The following is a 20,680-nucleotide window of genomic DNA, read 5'->3' on the forward strand; positions in this document are numbered from 1 at the left end:
CTCATCCCACCCTTCCAACCTTTGAGCACCTGGAAATGTCCCATTATGTAACATCAACCGAAGAGCCGTTTTTTGCACTGTACTACCTGCTTAAACCACCCAGTTTTAAGCTGCTCTTACTATTAAGAGCCTGAAGGGGGGCTCAAAAGAACCCACCTTCCAACTGTGACACCCAGCTACGGCAGGACCCTCCCGAGGTAGAAGGGTTGTGAAATACTTGTCCTACGTGTAAGGATTGTGAAATGTTCTGGACAGCAGGTTGCTCGTGTTTACTTTAGAATAAATGGAAACTCGCCCTGCATCCTCCTGTAAGCTTTCTCAAGTGTAACTCTATGCAGTAACAGCTAAAAAAGAACAGAATCTTCTTCAAGGAAGCTGCACTTGCATAGAGCTCATTGAACAAACCTGTGCGTTTGCCAAATAGCGGCTGCTTGAGTTATGAAAGAGAGTTTGTTTAACAGAAAACAAGTGAATACGTGTCCTACTGCCTCTTCTCTCCTTTGCTGGCTTGGGCACCGAATGCAGCGGAGGCCAAAGATGACGACTGCTTTGCTAAAATAGCGACAGGCTAACCCAAAGCTGAGAACATGCTAACACAGGGCATTAATGCTAATTCAGAGCAAATATTTCAGAACTAGCCAGGCATCCTACAGCCATACCAAGGGGATTTGGCAAAGCTATTCTGTCAAAATTGATCACTTTTTCTACTAGTTCTCAGAGTTCCTCTCCTCAGTAAGAACTATGAAACCGCCTCTTAGATTTGCTTTTAAACAATGCTGCCATTTGTCACCAGCTGTGAATAGCCACCATTTGGATACATCCAGAGAAGTCAGAGCACTGTGCGAATGCTCTGAACCATGCTCTTCAGAGAGGCAAGACAGGCCTTCTTGTACTTGTCACATACTCGGTGCCCAGCTTTTAACAAGCTTCCAGGAGCAATACGGAGTATGTTTTCCCTACTCTATCAAGCACTGTAAACACGGAGGTGCTACTTGTCCCAGCTGCAGAGTAGCAGGAGCTAGGATCTGACAAGTTACAGTACCTCAGTTTCAACAGCCATCCATGAATGTCCTTCAGTGATCTCAAGCCACCCGCTGGTATTTCAAAATATCAGAATCTAGTGTCATTTCAGCAGAATAAGGTATATCGTGTCTGTAGCAAGGAGGGCGTGGAAGGCACGATAATCATCAAGGAGAAGTGACCATGTTCCTTACCTTTGCCCGAGGCATGCAACCTGAAAGCAGAGCAGTCACGAGAGGCTGCTTTATCGTCACAGCAGCCCTGCCCTCTCAGAAGTTCTCCTCTGCTGCAACCAACCAACCAACCTGCTTGGCGGTTTTGCTGCCAGTCCTACAAAATATTGACAGCTCTAAGGACTGACAAGATTTGGCTGGAATTCTTGGGATTTCAGAAGGGGAAATACACGTGAAAGGAAGAAAAGCTCCTTCGATGGTTAACAAAAGACACTAGTTTCAGGAAAGTCAGCCAAGCTGTTTTCAGCTCCCTTCTGCCATACGTTTCTCGTAGCGCTCCAGCTGACATTCAGCATACAACTCTGTATTGCACTGATAAAGCTTGCTTTACCTATCAGTGATGGAACAGGGAGACAAAAAGTCTCAAGAAAAAAACAACAGGAGAGACAGGTCTACGCCACAAATCCTGCATTTATCATGGTGGGCACCGGCTATGTACCCTACTGTACGATACATAAGCACCTTATGTAGATTTCTTTCTTTTATGGGACCAGAAGTACAACACAGGGAAATTCCAACCTACTGTGCACTTTCAAAAGTAATTTCTTCTCTTGGTGCATACAACCCAGATGATTTATGAAAATCCCACAGCAACCGGGGAGTAGAAATAAAGACAAGAGAGTAAACTTCATTGTTTTTATTCTGCAAAGCAATATGCACATCTTACAAACACAAAATTAATCTAGGAGAGAAATGTCATTTCCAAATCAGCTATTAACCATCATGCAACAAGACAAGTGAAATGTAAGAACAAAACAAAACAAAAAAAAAGCCATCTTAACCCCACAATCATCTGCAGAGGGTTGAAAACCAAGGCTCAGATTTTCTATGTAATGCCAAAGAAAAACGCAACAGAAAATGGCAGCTTTCTAAGAACAAGAAAACACGTACAAATAGAATCAAAACTGATTCAAGTCATAGTTAAAAAGAAAAAGAAAACAAGAAAGGAAAGATCAATATGATCCGAACTTTAATATTAAGTTTTTACTCTTCTGTTTGGCTGCATTTAACTTGTGTACATTGCGCCTAGGTACAATCCAAAATTCCTCAGTATTGCAGCATTTCAACCGGATGGACACCCTTACCTCCTTGCTGCAATACACGGGGCAAAGGGATAACAAGCTAAGGCCAAAAACCACATCTCGTTAACATTTTCCCCTTTGCATTTGTGGATCACATTTTTAGTATTTCTGGGTATTTCAATACAGTGGGTGATACATTGCAAAGCAGACCCCTCTAATTACCAAATAGCAAAACCAGATTAAAAAAAAAAAAAAAATCCTTGTTTTCCCCAACACACCAAGTTGTAGTTAGGACATTTGGAGTTGGATTTTGGTTTGCTGAAACACAAAAGATTTGGGTTTCTTATTTAAAGGATTCATGTTAACTTGGGTAACTCCTACCTACTTCCAGAATCCGCAGTACAACCCCACTCAGTTTCCTCTCCCTGCCTTTGGTCCCCGGATCAAGCCACCCTCTTAGGCAACTCTAGAAGTGAATGCTAATGCTGAAGGCTGGGTACGCATGAGTTAGGAACAGCTCAGACAATTTTCATGAGAAACTGTCTACCTGTTCTCACTTTACTGGTTCATTTCAGTGAGGCAGTACTAGTCTGTAGCATCATCAGGAGAAAACTGGAAGCTTCATTTTATCCCTAGACTTCAAACTAGGCCATCTCTAAAGCTTTGCCTTAACATCCCTGGAGAAAAATGCATGTTAGTTAACACCACATAAGTAACTGAAATGCTATAATGGAAACATGTTCTGAAGAAAGGTGTGACTATTTTGCTTTGAATGCTCTGAAGATTTAAGAACTTACTGGAGTCCTATACATACAGGCCCGCAGACCAGTAGGGTACCATTCACAATAGTGTCTATAAACTAATAATCTTATCCTAGTATAACAGACTGCAGGATTTTAACTTGGGTTTATTGTTTTGCGTTCATACTTAGGGCTGAACTTATCAAAGGGGAGAAAAAAAAAGTATATGCACATGTTTACAGACCTACAGTTATACTACTTGACAGGAAAGCTGAAAGATAAGATGAAAGGTCAATTAAGGCAACCAGTGAGATTTTAAAAGCAGTGGCGGAAATCTCTGCAGGAAAACCGTGACTCATGAAAATTAAGGAGCTTACTGAATAACAAGCTAGAAAGAAACAGCAAAAGCTAGAATGGAAGAGGGAGAAATGCACATCATAAAAACTCCTCTGATTTAAGAATGGACTCAGGGAACAGTATGAGTTTTACTGTATGTTTTCTTCGACCTGAATCACAACAGCCCTAGTTCTCTCCTTGTCATTTTCCCCTCAGTGGACAGCATTAAATAGAAATTGAACACAGCTAATAAAAGTGTCATTTCCAGCTGCCCTTCAGAGATGGAGAGTCTCAAATTGAAGCTCTATTACAGACTATGGGATTTCTTTTCTTCTTATTATTTGCACTTGCCCGAGGCTGTGCAGAGCCCCAACACAATGTTAATGCAATGCATCTTTTTATTAAGGTTCACTTTCTAGGAAAAAAAGTTTACAGAAAGCTACTCTGCAGCAAAGATGCATGTTCCAGATTTGAGGGCTGCAGAAGGGAGGCCAAGTGGAAAGCTTTCCAGATAACCTCTACACTGACTGAATCTCTGGCATTTAGCAGGCCAAATGAAAAATCAAACTTAGCACTTTTCAATAAGAAAGATTTTAAAATGGGACTTCACTTCTTAATTTCTCACTATGAATAAAAGCACAAGTTTGTCCTAAATACAGCACTATTAAAATGTGAATATGTATTTCTCTTTTCAAAAACAAAAAAAATCTAAAAATGTTGATATCTTTTCTCGCAAGCAAGGAGCAAATGGAAAAAGATTAGGCCACACAAATACACGTTTAATTCATGTAGTAGATTGGTGGCTTTGGAAATGCAGTATTATATCAAAGGTGCATACTGTTTCAAACACACTGTACATATCATTGGGCAAAAAACAAATATTTGTTGGTTTGTTTGAGACATTTGCAAAGGCATCTTAACCTGCCCAGATGCAGCTAGACAAAAATATCTTGCTCTGACTATATGTAGCCATATCACTAAACATATCTACACAAACATTCGGCTATGTCCACAGGTAAAGACTGAAAGTTTCCGGCCGCACTACAATGCGGAACAAGTGCATCGTCTGACCTATTCTGAATATACTTTTATAAATATGTACAAATCAATTACAGGCACTTGAAATGTCTTTGGTTGGAATAAACCAACATTGCAAGATAATGTATTCACAGAGTGTTAGGACCCATTCTGGGTTCAGCAGGCAATGATTACGGTTCTCAGTCATTTTCAGTAAAAGGAGAGGATGGATTATGCTTCTGACAAAGCAACCTAAACAAAAGAAAAACAAAAGATTTAATTAAGTCAAATTCTTAATCCTGTAACAGTGATATTCCTTATCTCCATGCAGCTGGCATATCTGTCCTTGCCTTTTCAAAGAACCTTGAAAAGTCTGACTTGGAAAGAAAATTAAAGCAAGTCTGAAGGTGTTTTGTATTTAGCATGATCAATCTAATAGATATATGTATTTTTTCAAAAACAAAGACAGCTTATGCTACAAAATATCCTCATGATCAAAGGTGCCAACATTAGCTTCCTAATTTACAACTAAATATATTCATATTCAACCCTTCGAGCAAAATGCAGGCATCCAATGTAGTACTGAATAATAACTGTTTCAACAGCTTTGTCAATGATTTTGCTTAATTTTGATAGCAACCATTAGAATTAAGTATCGTATTTTATTCAAAGTTTTAAGTCTCTTGTGATATGGGATTATTTTCAGATATTCAATGCTATCTATTCAGTGCTGCATACAAAACAATATAATGTCAGAAGTGTGGCCAAAGAATTGCATTATAGTGTTTACTGAACTGCAAGTAATAAACCACTTTTGTAGGAGAGCAGTCTAAGTCTGAGGATCTTAAAAACACATACAGGTGTTTTACAGCACCCTTTCTGTATTGTTCCCAATGAAATACCTGTGTGTCTTCAGAAGGGAATTAAACCTACATCTCAAGATCAGAACCAGCAGCCTGTACCAACTATGTAAAAAGGAGGTTTTCTATGTTTTCTTATCAGAGTCGATGTTTTTTTGTTCCCATACTTACTTTTTCAGAGCAGAAGTCTGTATTGCTTTGCCTCAGTTTGCTTGGTCTGCCTTTAATAACTGCATAGCAGAACATTGTAATCACCATCACAAAAAGAAAGTAACTGGTATGCATGAGATGCAAGTTTATTAGAGAGCGATCATCCTGCACAGAGAATTAAAACCATTTACTGACAAGGCACTGCTAGTTGGTACTTTATATTAAAGCAATAATTAGCAGATTAGCACAGAAATTACTTCATGAATCAACCTCCTCCCCCTTTATGAAGCTAGCATAGTAATGAAAGCGATCCTCAATTCTGGCACATAAAGAGCCAAAATGTTCCTCATGTTAGAAAACTGTACTAGAGATCTCTTTCCATATAATGGCTGTGCCTTTTGTCAAATTATTTCCAAATACAAATCTTACTTATTAAAGTTGAGGCACTTGGAGATTATGCGGAGCCCATCACTCCCACCAGGCGTAAAGTGTACCCAACCCTGGCTCAGCCCTTGCACTACAGAATAAACCAGCACTGAATATGACTATTTAAGACATGAACAGAACCATATTCTCTTAAATCCAAGCTAAGCATTTATTCAACATAACATAACATCTAAAAGCACAGTGGCACTTACATCTGGAACTATAACAGTTAGCTTGGGATTTAAAGCATGATACACTTTTCCAATCGCTCCTTTGTAACACCAGAAAGGGTTATAATCTTGTGCATATTTTGTATTAGAGTCCCTGGCTGTGGTAAAGATCTTGTACCAAAGTGTAGCATTGCTGTACGTTTCAGGAACACAATGTGGTGGCTGACTGCAGAAAAACAGAAATAATTAGCACCCCAATTGCCATTCTCCACGTTCAGTAAGGTTAACTCTTGGAACCGAGTCAAGCTCAGCCTTCTCAACAGCAGCATTAAATGCAATTTTATTTTGGACCTTCCAAAACAGCAAAAAATAAAGCTTAACCAAAGGCAAGCATAACAACCTATGGCTCCTATAGCAACATCAGAATTTTATTGCATGTTGTTCCCACAGCCTAATGAGAAAAACGCTGGTTTTCATACAATCATGTGAATCTATCCAGCGGCTATCCAGAGTATCCTGAATAGCATCAGAGAGCCTAGAGAAGACAGAGGGGAACTACTCTCATGAAAGCTCTGTGCTTTCTGGGGCTTGGTAGCAAAGCAGCATCCTGCTCATGCTGATCTTTCAGCAGGGAAGAGGGTAAGAACCTTAGAGTCTACAAGGTAGTGGAACTAAATTATAGGGTATCTTTCTTAAAAATTCACTGACTGTTGTTCCTAGTGAAGTTTAAATCACAGATAGCTTGTTGAAAGGCAGGGAAGGCTACAGTTCAAAACGTCCACAGGAAAATCTAGTGTTGCTAGAAGACAGCATGCGTCTTGAGAGTCAAGACAGGATTTTTACTGAGGTGAAAAGGAAAGCAGGCACACAATCTTCAAAGTCAACAATAACGTTCACCAAGAAGGGGGAACCTCAGAGCACCACCCAAGGAATTAGAAACATCAGCATTCTCAGCCAAAGTAATCAGTCCGTGAAAGAGCGTGTAGGAGCGCACTTACACTGTGACGGGAAACACGCTGCTGGCTGCTGTCACAGTCATGCAGGTCGTGAACACAACCTGCTCGCAGTGACCGTGGAGGACACAGTCGTCCGAGTTCCAAGCAGCTGGCAGGGTGAACGTAATATTTATCTCCTCGTGGGATTCTCTGCCTTTTAGAAAAAGAAAAGGAAAACTTTTTTGCTCACAGAAGTATATTTGAGCAACAGTCACTAGGAAAAGGAAAATGCACAAATGACTAAGGTGGCAACTATCAGCCTGAATCTGCACCTTTGGAGTCACCCAGTATCTTCACTATTAACGAAGAGAACAAAAAGAAAGTTAAAAAAAAAGCTGCTAGTCTTTCTAATCTCTCCTGCTTCCAAAATAAGCAGAATCATTAGTCTACCTTTAAAAAGGAAAAACGCACTATTTATAAGTGAATTCATGTACGCTCAGGGAACTTTATTAGGGGAAAAAAAACCCAAAACACAGATCTTTAGCCTTTCCCCTCTCAAAGACTTGGTTCAACACATGCTTTTCTACAGTTTACTTTTCATATTGGAGATATTCATGCAGACGTAACTACGGAAAGGTGGCAGCATATATTGAACTGCAGATTAAGCAGTGAACTTTAACTCTATGTGGATAAAGTCGTATTCACACTGAAAATAAATTCAGGCAGCTTGTAATGGAACCTGCATTTGATAGGTCACGTAGAAGTGGAAAAAAAACCCCAACAACAAGAAAATTACAGTAATACGTATTTACACATATGGCAAATGTCTCTTACAGATCTCTGAGGTTCAAGACACCTTCAAGCATTATTATAACATGCAATCCTGTCTAAAAGTTAAAATTCAGTGAGGTTTTATTGGCTATTTCTACTCTATGGCAAGGCAGTTGCATAACACCACAGAAATTTTAATCATCTCATTTGTTGCTTTGCAATGTTGAAGTTTGTTCATGCATGCATCTGCATTTTAGATTACCTATATTTTTAGACAATATGCCACTTGATTTCTAATGTATATACATTAACGAGTTAAATATTTGACTTAACTACTTGAAAATATATCAGGATAGAACTGTCCAAATATTTACTGTAGAAACTCCTGATCAGAATTTTGTTGACTCCAAAATTATCTTCCGCTGTCATTAGGCTAATCATTTAACACAGCAAAGCCTAATCCTGGCAGAACTGCAGGTTCTTTTCCATTCTGAACACATGGAAAAATTTTTCTAGCAAACAAATGAAGGGTTCTATATAGGAATATAACAGCTAATCTGGTAACAAGTATATATTCTAAGCAAAAGACTTATCTCACCAGTAGTAAGCCGGAAAGGTTTTATTTCTTTCCCTAAACAATTTGATTACACAGTTACCATTCAAACCTACCAAAACCAAGTCTTGCATACCTGAGAGTCCAATTTGGTGTCCAAAAATTGTGGAACTTAGATGTGTGACATTGCGAGAATAGCCGCCAAATGGTCTGAGCGGGTCCAGTGTCAGAGTGATTGTAACAGAGATGTTTATTGGACCAGAGTCCTCAAGAGTCTGTGGAGACTGCGTAGAAGATCTCGCTTGCCCACTTGTCACTGTACTTTCTGGAGTTGTGGTATCATTGATGAGATGCTTCAAGGTTTCATTCTCAGATATACAGAAGTCCAAATCATTAAACCTCAGGAGGAAGGTATTCCAATCCTTAAAACAAACACAAAGATTTACATCAGATTAGCAAGTTAACTTTTGGCTGCAACTTCTCTAGAGCAGCGCAACCTTGATACCTACTTCCCAGCCTGCAGTTCCAAGCCATTTAACATCAATTAAACGGCTCATGAAGCAAGCACAAACACCATCATGGCTATCTCGACAATGGGATAAGTTGTTTACAAAAATTAAAGGGTTCAGTCCCAGCCACTGCCTGACTACTTCTAAGCACAGCAAATAGTATCGTCACTTAAACTACTGAAGGATTATAAAATTAGAGGTAAGTATTAAAGAAGATGATATCCCATAAGACGCTGTTGCATTCCCATAAAAGGGTTCTTGGAGGGAAAAAAAGAACTCATTAACTTTTAGCTTGTTTTTCAAATAAATATTCCCATTGTTAAACTCAGGAACTTTTTGTACCATACCTCTGTCATTTCTGGTGATTTGATCTCCTTGATTTTAAAGAAATAACCCAGTGTCAGAAAAGCTATTGCCATAGCGCTTACACTGATCATAAAGACCACAAGTGGAGGTCGACTGCTGATGTAAACCTTCAGGTTCTCCAACAGGTTTATGCTGAACATTATTCTGATTGTTCACCTGAAAATAAAAAATATTACAACAGAGTGACTGGGCTGTGTGTGTTATTGAAGAGGGAGGGGATAGGAACTGTGTAAGACAGAAATTTGACAACAAAAAATGGAATCATATACTAAAACAAGGCTCAATTACACAATTCTGTCTGTACTGTTCACTGAACATGGGCTCAGCATGCCTCAAATAAAGCACAAATCAAAACATGCTCAACTTCACTTTCTCAATTCCTGAAACTGCCAGCTAGGAGCAGATTTATAAAATTGAGGACAACTTCTAGCAGAGTCAAATGTAAATACAAGCCATCACTGACAAGCAATATGGACAATAAAACCAGCCTTTTTCTTTCCCCACTTTCTTAGGCAGAATATACACAGCTACATTTGAATTCTAGTAATATTTGGATTCATCAAAATACAGTGCAAGTGGAGTTGCAATGCAGCCCACAGATCAAAGTCTGTACGTCCCTGTACACGCTTCCAAAACTGAGGCTTAAAAAGCCTTAAAGCATCCTCCTTTCCCCCCAACCTCACCCTCAACCAACCAGACCTTCAAGGTGGGATTTGGGAAGCAGCCCAGGGTCATTTTAGGTGTCTGCATCAAGAACTCTGTAGTCAGAAACACCTGGCAACTGCATTAGTGGGGAGGCTAGAAGATGGGCCAGCTGGCTCCTTTCTTTATTTGATTCTTGCAGGATCAAGAAAACCTGTAGTAGAGTCACGAAACAAAGAGAGGACTCCACACAAACTGAGGAAATGTACTGAGTCAATAATTTTTGTCCAGAAAAGTTATATTTAGTCTTTCCGATTCCCCTTCTGAATTTCCTTTTCATTTGCAGAGTAGAAAGACCAGAATGAAGTTTACTGTAGCAGCCTCCCATCTCCACCCACAACGAAAGCAAACAGCCAAGTGGTAAAGGGCAGCCTCTGTGCAGCTGCTCCAGCAGCTCTGCAAGGAGGCAACGTCGAGCAAACCTTCTACCTTCGTTTCACCTGCGATCCTGGGAAAAAAGGCTTGTAATCCCAACTAAACCAGAAGGACAGTAACTGTTGCTAGAAATGCAGTGCTTACCCCCCAAATTTATAGGGAATGGCATTAAGAGTAGTATCTCAAGAATTCAGCACTGTAATGGTTAATGTTTGGACTTGCATATGGATCTTCTGATAATTTTTAATTAAGTCAGGGACTGTGCTCCCGGCAGGCAAGTATGATTCTCACTGACTTTTATTAGAAGCACAGTGTACTGTGTACACAACCCAGAAGCAGCACGGCTGAAGCCATGCTGGTCTAAGGATGCAAGAGGGACAGGTTTGGGGGGAGGCAGAGAGAGATCTTTTATCTGATCTACTGATTGGAAAGAGCAAGAGAAGGGAAAAGGACAAGCTTCCAGATCCCACAGTCTACAGCGATCACAACTTTTTTTGTATACTCTTCATATTTTACCGAGCTAAATGCTTCAGTTAGTCCTTTCCTGAAGGGAGGAACACCACCAAAGCCTGCAAACCTGCTCCCGAGGGGAGAAAACCAGCTCACGGGGCAGAGACCTGAGGTCCTGCAGCAAGAACGCAGCACAGAGCTCCGCACGCCGACTCTCCCCTCCCGCTCCGCAACCACCACCGCACTCTCCCTGCTGAGACCCGCGGAAACGGCTCACGCCGGAGCACAGGGACACGTCCTGCGGGTACTGCTTTGCACCAGTCACCAATTTTCATCCAACCTGCAAAGGCCAGGAAAGCCAGCAGCTTTTTATGAGCGATAACTGCCAGCTGCTACAGACACCTCCTTACAAAAACACACAGCGCGTCCGAGCGCAAAAAGCTGCTGCAGAGAAAGAGGGAGGGACGGAGAAGAAAGGAAAGAAAAGGCAAGAAGTAATGACAAAAGTGCACCTTAGCCAAACTTCTCTTTGTCAGAGACCAGCTATGCTACTACTGCCAAAAAAGCCAGCAAAGGTGTCGGAAAAAGGCAGGACAGAGGGAAAGGGAGAGCTGCTGCTGGCAAGCAGCAGGCCGGGTACGAGCCTCACTTCTGAGTTCTGCCACCTCCCGGCTGGTCACCGGCAGCAGGTTTCCGAAACGAGCCCCAGTTAGAAATCCCAAACGTCCCATCTAGAAGCATTGGAGCCACATGTCGAGATGGAAACAGATCAAAAGATAAACCAAAAGCAGAGTCGAGTTCAGTGTTCTCCACTGAATTTCCTTCTGAGAACAACCATGCAGGCGTTATTACAGCGCTCAACCAAAGCTGCACGCCACCCCGAGCGCGCGCGGCACCACGGTCCCTTTTAGGGGGCCTTCCCGCAGCCCCACCACTGCTCGCGGTTACTACGGGGTTTAAAATCTGCCGTGAACGTCGAGGCTCTGAAAAGCGCATATACAAAAATATGTGGGTTAATATTTTTATGTAAGAGATCGCCAGCTGTAAAGTGCTCGCTGCTTAATGTGCTCCTGGAACTCAACAGCTTAGAAAGCAATTAGAAAATGCTATAAGCTGCAATTTCCAATGGGTAATTCGCCCTGGGAGCATTTGTCAGAAAAAGGGAACAACTGCGGGTTTTAGTACTAGAGCTGACATGAAAACAGCAATTCCTCGTGGCTAGTGCAAGCCTGTATTAAGAAGGATGTTTCCACACTGCTGCCTGAAGAACTACTGATTCTTATGAAACACAGTGCTTAAGCATGGCTACTTATCCAAGAACTTGTGTACCAGATCAGTGCACAGAGATCAAACTGTGTATCCCTACAGCAGGGATTAGGGGTTCAGCTCACGGTCCTCACACTTCAAACCCCTCCTTTCTGCCAAGGCCGTTACAGAGGCAGCGCAGGCTCCGGTCTCCCCCCAGCTCTAGCTGTAACTAACAATTTCCTCTGTGCAAATAAACTTATGAATATAATTTAAACTTTTCTTTCTTTTTCCCACAGTTAAAAAAGGAAACAGAATATTATTAGCTCCCAGCAGGTCAGGAAAGCAAGATCAGATTTCACTGTTTAGTTAAATAAATAATTTACGTTAATTTAAATAATTAACAACTCACCTGCCCCTCTCCACTCCAGCTAAGCCTTTCAATACTTGCGCGATAAATATATCCATAATCAATCTAGTAACTAGCTCAAGCACAACAGGATGAACGAATACTGCCAGCCTGCAACACCGGCCAACTCCTAAGTAATTTTTTTCCGGTATCGAGGTGTTCACAGCAAGACAAAAAGCCACATTCAGCTGGAGTTGCGGCTGCAGGTACTCAGCAGGGAACAGTGGACAAGCGCCGCAAGAATATTGGGCTCTTAAATCAGGCACTTCAAACTCAGGAAATACTGTTATGCAGTTAAAAAGATAAATATCGAAAAGCAGGAAATACACAACGGTGACTATGTCAGCATCCCAAGCAAATACGGCATTCATTAGCCATCTAGAAAGTGATGAAACAGTCACTTATTTTGCAGTTCAGGAGGATTTTCCTCCACAATGGTGCAGGACCGAAAACAGCAACCTCAAAAAAGCAACACTTCCAATCCTTCCAAATTTTGATATGAAAAAGGGTATAAAAAAAATGCAACTGTTGAAAAAGTCCTGTGAGTTTTTCCAAGAATAACTTACAAATAAGGCAAATAATGAAGTCTATTTCAGAGACGAAAAAGTCAAAGACATGAGTCACAGCAGAAGTATTAAATTCCTATTTCTGGGGCTTAATATCAAGGAACAGAATTCATAACAACAATAAAAAAAGTATGTTGCACTAAAGTAGGTATTAACAATAAAACTGCAGTTGCCAAAAGGAAAAACAAAATATGAATTTTAAAGAGATTAAAGGTATCACACAATTTTTACATGATGTCTTTGCCATAACATCACCTACCACCTATCTGCTAGACAGCTTGAAATCACAGTCATTTCCCTATCAACATTTCCCCTTCTCGTTGTGCATGTAAGACAGTCAAAGTCTACAGGAGAAAATCATTTTTTGTTTTCTAAATTTAATAAAAAAGAAAACCACTAAGATATCTTGATGAAGAAAACCATGGGCAGAAGACAAGGGGAGCAGGTCAGAGCTAACTCATCCCAACAGCGCTCCAGTAAGACCTCGCCTCTTTTCCAAGCCTGAAAACCTTATTGCTCACGGCAGCATTTCATCTTAACTGTACAGCTCAGTTTATTCCCATCATCAATTATGTTTTCAAAGATGCACCACAACTAGTGGTAAAACAGGGGTTAGGAAATGGGTCAAATCAGGGTTAATCACTTTGAATGAAAATAGTGTCGCCTGCCAGAAAAACACTCATAAGCACAAATCGAGTGAACTGTGATTCTCCTAGCAAACCATCCATAAATAACAGGAAAACAAAGAAATGGTGTTAATCTCAAAACTAAACCTCCTCTCATTTAAGAACAGCAAACAGTCGCAGGTACTAAAAGTACCTTTAATTAAATTTGTTTTTTCTTTTCAAGCAAAGCTTGAGGTCTAGCACCTAAAAGACTAACAATAAAAAACAAGAGATCACGGTTGTGGTGTTAGGCTGACGATTAAAATTTAGGACGCACAAAAAGGTCTGCAAAGCTCTGTTAAGACTAATTAATAAGAATGTCTATACCTCTAATCTAGTTTCAGCAGACTAATGACTAGAAGTAACAGAAACCTCATCTGATCTTACAACTGGAAATAAGGCCTCAGTGGTTCTCAAAACGGCTTTATCCCATTATTATCCAGCCCTTTCCCTCCTCTTTTTTTTGTTAAAGAAAACATAGGATCAAAATTAAAATTAAACAGAAGTTTCTGAATCCACCAGAAGGTTGCCCTTTTATGCCCCAAAAAGGATAATACATTTCTGCTACATAAATTGTCACCAGCTTTTACATTCAATTTTGTTCAGGAATTGGGGAAGGCTAAACAGCAAATTTGCTCCTTCCACTTCTGTCGGAATTTTACAACATCCTATTTTTATAACAAAACATGCAGCGGAGAGAAAAAGAGGGCTTTCCTACTGATCTTATAGGAAAACTTATTTTTCCATACCAATGCCTATTGGAAACAAAAAAAAGGTGCCAGCGTCTGCAGCTGTCTTAGTTCATTTCTTAGGAATTGCATCGAGGCCCTGCGGGATGAGACTGTGCCCTCTAAAGCTCTGCCAGCGGCAGCAGGACAAGCCGGGCCGACTCCTCGAGGAACGCCAACACCTCTCCCCCGGAATGGCTGGAGCCCCCCGAGCGGAGCACCTTCACGGCCCAGCTGATCCTCGCCCCCTTCTCCTGGCCTTCGGTATTAGAAAGCAAAGCAAAGCAAACAGACTCAGGGCAACTGCCATCAGTCTTCTTCATGGAGCGGAGGAAAAGCAGTAACAGATTTGCAGAGGAAGAAAGTCAGTGAAGACACCACCCAAGCTCCTTCCATCCATCGCAACCAAATATAACCAACAGACCAATGTCTAGATGTGCACAAACTCCTACTTCCTCGGGACTGCTGGAGGAGGAGGCAAGCGAGTGGCAGATAGCGGCAAACCAGCTCAAACCAGGCAGAGGCTCGTGACAGCTTTCTGACCTATTTTATCCCACAAACGCATTCACCGACAGAGCATTTTTTCCCAGATGCTGAAAGCAGAAAGCACAGAACATTTAATTCCTCACGACAGGAAAACGGCCCGCTTATTTGCACATAAAAGAGCATGAAAAGAATACACTATAGAGCACAGGAGGAGAGGCACAGCATCACCTGGTGAAACGCAGAGTCTTTCCCCGTACTCCTCGGGTGACAGAGTCGCTTGGGAGGCAGGTTATGAATGGAAGCGAGAGCCTGGGGACGAGCAGCGATAGCACAGAGCAAAATGCTTCGTACTTGGACGAAGCGTTTCTTTTCCCCTCTCGAAACACTTTCACAGCATAATTAAACATTTCAACACCCCCAAGAGATTAATAAACAGCAAACAGGTCACTTCTATCTATAAAAAAAGCCAAAGGGAAGTAATTTGGTCACAATTATAGTAAAAATTAAGAATCAGTCTGATACTGAATTTCGCATGTCCCAGGTTCCTTAATACACCTCTCACTACAGACTTAACTTAGAATAAAAAGCAAAGAGGTTAAAAATAAAAAGGAAAATTAGTGGATCAAAAGCTACTCAGTCAGATATGTGTATACGTGATAATTTCGGATATTTAACAGCCCTTCCCAACAAGCGTGTGCTGCAGTCCAACATTTCTGTGGTTGTTTTAACACAAGCACCTGAACAGTGCAGTTGTAAGAACATCAGAGGGCATCAAATTATGCAAATTTACAGCTTAAAGAAAAAATCATGCAAAACCAGACAAATGTAAACAAGTCCCAAATACTTTTTTTTTTTTTTTAAAAGTACTAAGAGCTGTTTTTTTGAAAAGTGCAGAACCAGAAAAGGGTAGAAAAGTTGAGTCAAGGGAATATAAATCATGTTAGAAAAGCTCCCCCCCCTCCACTAATTCAATGAACCCCATATTCTGGGTTTTGTTAAAAGCAAAAACCATGGTTTAAAATACACCCCGCTGTACGGTAAAAGTAAGCCCAACCTCTGCTTGAAAATAGACATTCCACTGCCAACCTTAAAAAAAAATACAACCCTGTTTGCCAAGTGAGTCTGCATAACGGGAAAGAGTACATTTTCATATGCAAGACTTCTGGCGTGGGCATTTTTAAAACCTTCCAGCTTTTAGAAGTCACAACCATGACTTACATCATGATTTATCCTGACCTAGACCATAACATAAAACGTCAGACTCGCAAAACTTTAAAGTTCTCTTTAAAAATGGCTATTCTGGTTACTACTGATTAGCATGAGAACCTGGGAACGGAAGGCAGAAGTGAAATCATTTATTTTTATAGGATCTATGAAAACTCCGCTAAAAGTCAAATTTAACATATAATGACAACAGCCATACAAACACAGTTCACAGAAGGGCTTTACACTACAAGTATGAAAAGTCTCAGTAACAGTTTAATAATCAGAAACTGGTTTAAGAAGGTTACGTTTGAGAAGGTTAATCGTTGACATCACTAAGGGTACGAATGCGCCCAGGATTCACCAGTGCAAGCACAGAAAAACACCAGCCAAAGGCTCTTCGGAGCGCTTGTTTGTAATGAGAACTGTAATGAGACAGAGACCCAGACAGACGCACAGCTTGAATCACAAGCAGAAAATGACTGACAACTGGAGGAAATGGCAGCTTTGGTGGAAACGGCAATACAGAGCTGTGGACGTAGGAAGCAGGTAACATTCCCTGGGTAAAAGGAGTAGAGAAACAGGCAGTGGCCACAACAGCAAAAATGACTGAAATAAGTGACTTTGGCAATAGCCGAAACATCAAGGACCTAGCAATAACAATACCATACTGGTACAGCTCACCCCCACAGATGAAAAGAAATATGATTTTAATTTGCTTACTCATGTAGGTAAGTACAGTCTCCATTTAACAGATAATTAACAAAAACTGCCATGCCAGGGCACATGCAACATTTCTCATAAAACACAAAGCCTGGGAGCTCCGGCTTCTGGGAACCTGCTTCATTCACAGGGCAGAACGGTCTTCTCTAAAAACAAAACTCACAATAGAGACACGCTTTTGGCAAGGGGAGACTTGGGACAAGCAACAGAATTGTGCCACCAAGGAGTTTCATTAATATTGAGTTTAAGGCTCATTTGATAAAACGGTTTTATTTCTAAGTATTTTCTCTTTTTAATAAAAAGAAAAAGAAGAAAAAAAGACAATAATCACAGTAAAGAGAAGACTATCAGCAAGTCTTTAAGGGAAGAGCTGTACTGCTGCGGTACAATATCCGCTCAGGGTGCAGGAATGCCAGTATCCTGTCTGTTACTGCGTGCATCCGGCTAACACAAAGTACATCACGGTCTGTTTTATTGCCCTCAGCCACACACACCGCTCTGCTGCCTGCTGAAGGAGCACGGCTCCTATTTCACCTTATCAAGCTGCATTTCAACTTCTTGTCTTTCAAGTGGAATAGGAGGACCGCAGCCCACCAACCGCTCCTCAAATCATGGGGAGCAACAAAGCTACTGAGGTCTTAATCCTCTCTGACAGGACTAAATCTAGGGTCAAAGAGTATTCAGCCTCTCAGGCGCAATTCAATGTTATTTTCTCTGCTCAGTCTGCCAGAAAAAGTTGTCATTTGTTATGCGGACACCTGCTGACCAGAGGCTGGATTGCAGCCATCCGCTTATTTCCCGCAGGCCAGGGACACGCAGGTAGGCAGCAGTGACACGAGCTCGCTAGACGCACCTAGAATGAGCTCCCGGGTACAGCCCAGGAGCAAAAGCATTAATATCCATTTCACGATCCCCAGAACATAACCGGTTTTAAAAAAACAGTAACGATTTAGCACAAAAGATAGGCCTAAATAGACATTCATGCTCTGTGGTACAATTCAAACCACAAAACTTCTGAGAAGTTCAGTGAGGATGTGGAAAGTAACCCTAAAAAAATTCATATCTGGACTCAAGCTCTGTCTAGCAGAGAAAATTTACCTGTTTAATTATACTGCTAGAGCTAATTATGCCAGTAAATTTCCCCAGGGAAGACAAGCCCTTGAAAAGCAAACAAAGTGAAAGAGGGAGGGAAAAAAAAGCTGTGCTGTAATCCATTCTGTCCCCTGACAGGCGAAAATGTTTCCCAGGGTGTCCGCATCTATGATTATGATATACGGCTCAAATTTAACCATCGGTATCTAGCAGCCATGTTCTAGGCATGGTGCAACAAAATTTTTATTCTTAAGAATTGTTAATATCTTCAAATTAAAAAGTAAAAAGGGATAAAAATAGGTATGTAGTGAACAGGTAAAAACAATGAAGAAATCACCATTCACGTGCTATTTTGAAATAAAGATATCTTTAGTACTACCCAAATTATTTTTTTTTACATTTTTTCCTGTTCCAATGGCAAGCATACAAAATTTGAGCTAACATCCTTACTTTTTAACTAAAACTAAAGACAAAATATCTAATTCAAGCCAAATCATGCTCATTTATCGTATTTCCACGTCCAATATGAGAACAGACTACTCGCAAGCGAATCCCCATGGAAGTCTGAGGCAGGAAAGAGATGCAGCTAATTAATCCGTTCCGTTCCCTAGCAGCAGCAGCGAAGGGATGCACCTAATTAAGCTGCTTCGTTCCTTCGCAGCAGACCACAAGTTTGCAGCAACTGGTCCGGCAGCAGGTTCGCGCCGTGCTTTGGATGGTTATACAACAGCCGCCAGAGCAAGACACCCCCGAAACCACGCTTGAGGAAACCGCCAGTGGGATTCCAGCTTCAAGATATATATGTATATATATACACGGATATATACATATAGGTGCCCCTGCCAGAAACCCCGGCGAGGGGAGCCGAAGGAGCAGCCCGCGGAGGGGGAACCATCAGGGCACCGCTGGCCACAAGAGCTGCAAAAACCGGAGCAGTTATGGGAGAAAAGGAAAGAAAAAAAGAAAATCGTGATTTTCATTGCTTCCTTCTTTTTCTTCCCTCCCCCCCCCCCCCCCCAGAAAGGCTTCGCTCAGCCTTCAGGATAACGGACGGACCTCTCTCTCCACGCTTTCCTTCCCGGGGCCTCTGCCCGCCGCCGGCCGCGGAGCCCGGCCGGGCCCCGGCGGCAGCGGGGCGGCTGCGAGGCCCCCGGCGCGGGGGATCAGGGGGGCGGGCAGGGCCCGCTCCCCGCGGCCCCGCCAGGCTGGCGATGGGCGGCACCCCGCGCCCCCCTCCCCGGCCCCGCGGACACCCCCCCTCCGCCCCCGGCCTTACCGGCGCCCCAAGGGGGAAGAAGCCCCCCGGGCCGGGCGGGTGGGGCCCGGAGGCGGCGGCGGGGCTCACAGGCGGCGCGGCTGCCGTGCGGGCGGGCGCTGCACCATCCTCCTGCCGCGGGAGGGGGTGGGGAGGCCGCTCCCGCCGCCGCTGCCCGCACTCCCGCCCCCGCCTCCTCCGCCGCCGCCCGCTGCTTCCGGGGACGCAGCCGTCGCCTCTCACCCCGGCCGGCCGCGCCGACGGTGGCGCGGGGGGGACAAGCTTGCTGCGGCACCAGCAGCGCGCGGCCCAGCCCCCGCCGCCTCCCGCGCAGGCGGAGGGAGGCGCCGGGGCGGAGCGGGGCCGGCGGGGGCCGGGCCGGGGCAGCCCAGCCGCCCCCGCCTGCCGCAGGGCCCCCAAGCCCGAAGCGCGGCAGCTGGGCGGCTGGTTTGTGCCCGGCTCCCGCCCGGAGCCGCCCTCGCTTCCCCCCTTCCCCGAGCAGCCGGGCGAAGAGGCCGGTGTGGGGCACCCCGGGCGCAGCTGGGGGTTACTGCTGAAACCGGGAACTTGCTTTTTATAAAAACGAAAGCCGAAAGTCTCTTAAAAAAACCCAAAAAACCCTCGAAGTCCACCCAGCCTCATCCCGACAGCCCTTAACTCCTTCTCTTCCCCCTTGTCCGCTCAGGCCGGAGCCCGATGGCCCAGGAGGACCTAACTGACCCACGGGCCCCGCGCGGCTGGGAAAGGAAGCGCCAAGCCACCACCGCCAGCTCCTGTCCTGCCTGGGGCCTCCCAGCGCACCGGGGGCCTTCCCTGAGCACTCCTACCCTCCACCCCCTTCTCTTAAAACCCATCACCAGGAGGGGCCCCGGGGGTCCCGGTGGGCACCGAGTCGAGCACAAGGCGCCCTCGCGGCGTCCCGGGCTGCGTTGGGAGGGGGGCCGCCGGCCGGGCAAGGAGGCGATGCTTCCCCTCCCCGCCGCGCCATGAGGCCACGTCTGAAGGCCAGGTTCAGCTCTGGGCTGCCCAGGACAGGAGAGACACGGACATACCCGGACATACCGGAGCGAGGCCACCGAAGGGCCACGCTGACAGTGGAGGGATCAGAGCATCCGGCGCAGGACAGGCCGAGAGCTGGAACTGTTTAGCCGGTGCTAAGGATCCCAGTTGCTAGGGATCTTCGCCCTGTGTATAAACACCTGAGGGGAGGGAGCGAAGAAGCGAGGCTCTTCGCTGGGGTATCCAGTAAGAAGACACATTGAAATACCGAAAATTCCACTTAAACATACAAAACTCCCACTTTTTTTTTACAGTGAGGGTGGGCAAACATTGGAAAAGGCTCCCTGGAGAGGCTGTGGAGTCCCCATCCTTGGAGATATTCAAAACCCAACGGGATGAGATCCTGAGCAGCCTGCACTGGAGGACCCTGCTTTGAGCAGGGGCAGTGGACTAGATGACCTCCAGAGGTCCCTTCCCACCTCAGCAATCCTGCAATTTTGACTTGCGACTGAAGAGTACTTACAATGTCACCCAGATTAATCTCTGGTATAAAAGGTAACTTATTTCAGCAAGGAGGAGTTACGTGCTATTGTTTCAGAAATGAGCTTGGGTCACTGGTGATTTCTGAGAGGAAAATGTGACTTTTATGTAAAAGCACTTGTAATGTCCTTGGC

At 43.6% G+C, this 20,680-nt stretch overlaps 1 protein-coding gene across 1 annotated transcript; it reads right to left on the minus strand.

The window, feature by feature from the left end:
* Window positions 1-1,875: 1,875 nt before the first annotated feature.
* On the minus strand, window positions 1,876-19,351 carry TMEM248 (transmembrane protein 248). The gene is made up of 7 exons (XM_064523326.1): window positions 19,029-19,351; window positions 9,090-9,264; window positions 8,370-8,655; window positions 6,973-7,123; window positions 6,017-6,200; window positions 5,400-5,543; window positions 1,876-4,620 (listed from the first exon to the last, which is right to left on the minus strand). The coding sequence occupies exons 2-7, from the start codon at window positions 9,246-9,248 to the stop codon at window positions 4,600-4,602; spliced, it is 945 nt and encodes a 314-aa protein (XP_064379396.1). The 5' UTR covers window positions 9,249-9,264; window positions 19,029-19,351; the 3' UTR covers window positions 1,876-4,599.
* Window positions 19,352-20,680: the final 1,329 nt, after the last annotated feature.

Source organism: Dromaius novaehollandiae, chromosome 19 (assembly GCF_036370855.1).
Source record: "Dromaius novaehollandiae isolate bDroNov1 chromosome 19, bDroNov1.hap1, whole genome shotgun sequence".
NCBI lineage: Eukaryota > Metazoa > Chordata > Aves > Casuariiformes > Dromaiidae > Dromaius > Dromaius novaehollandiae.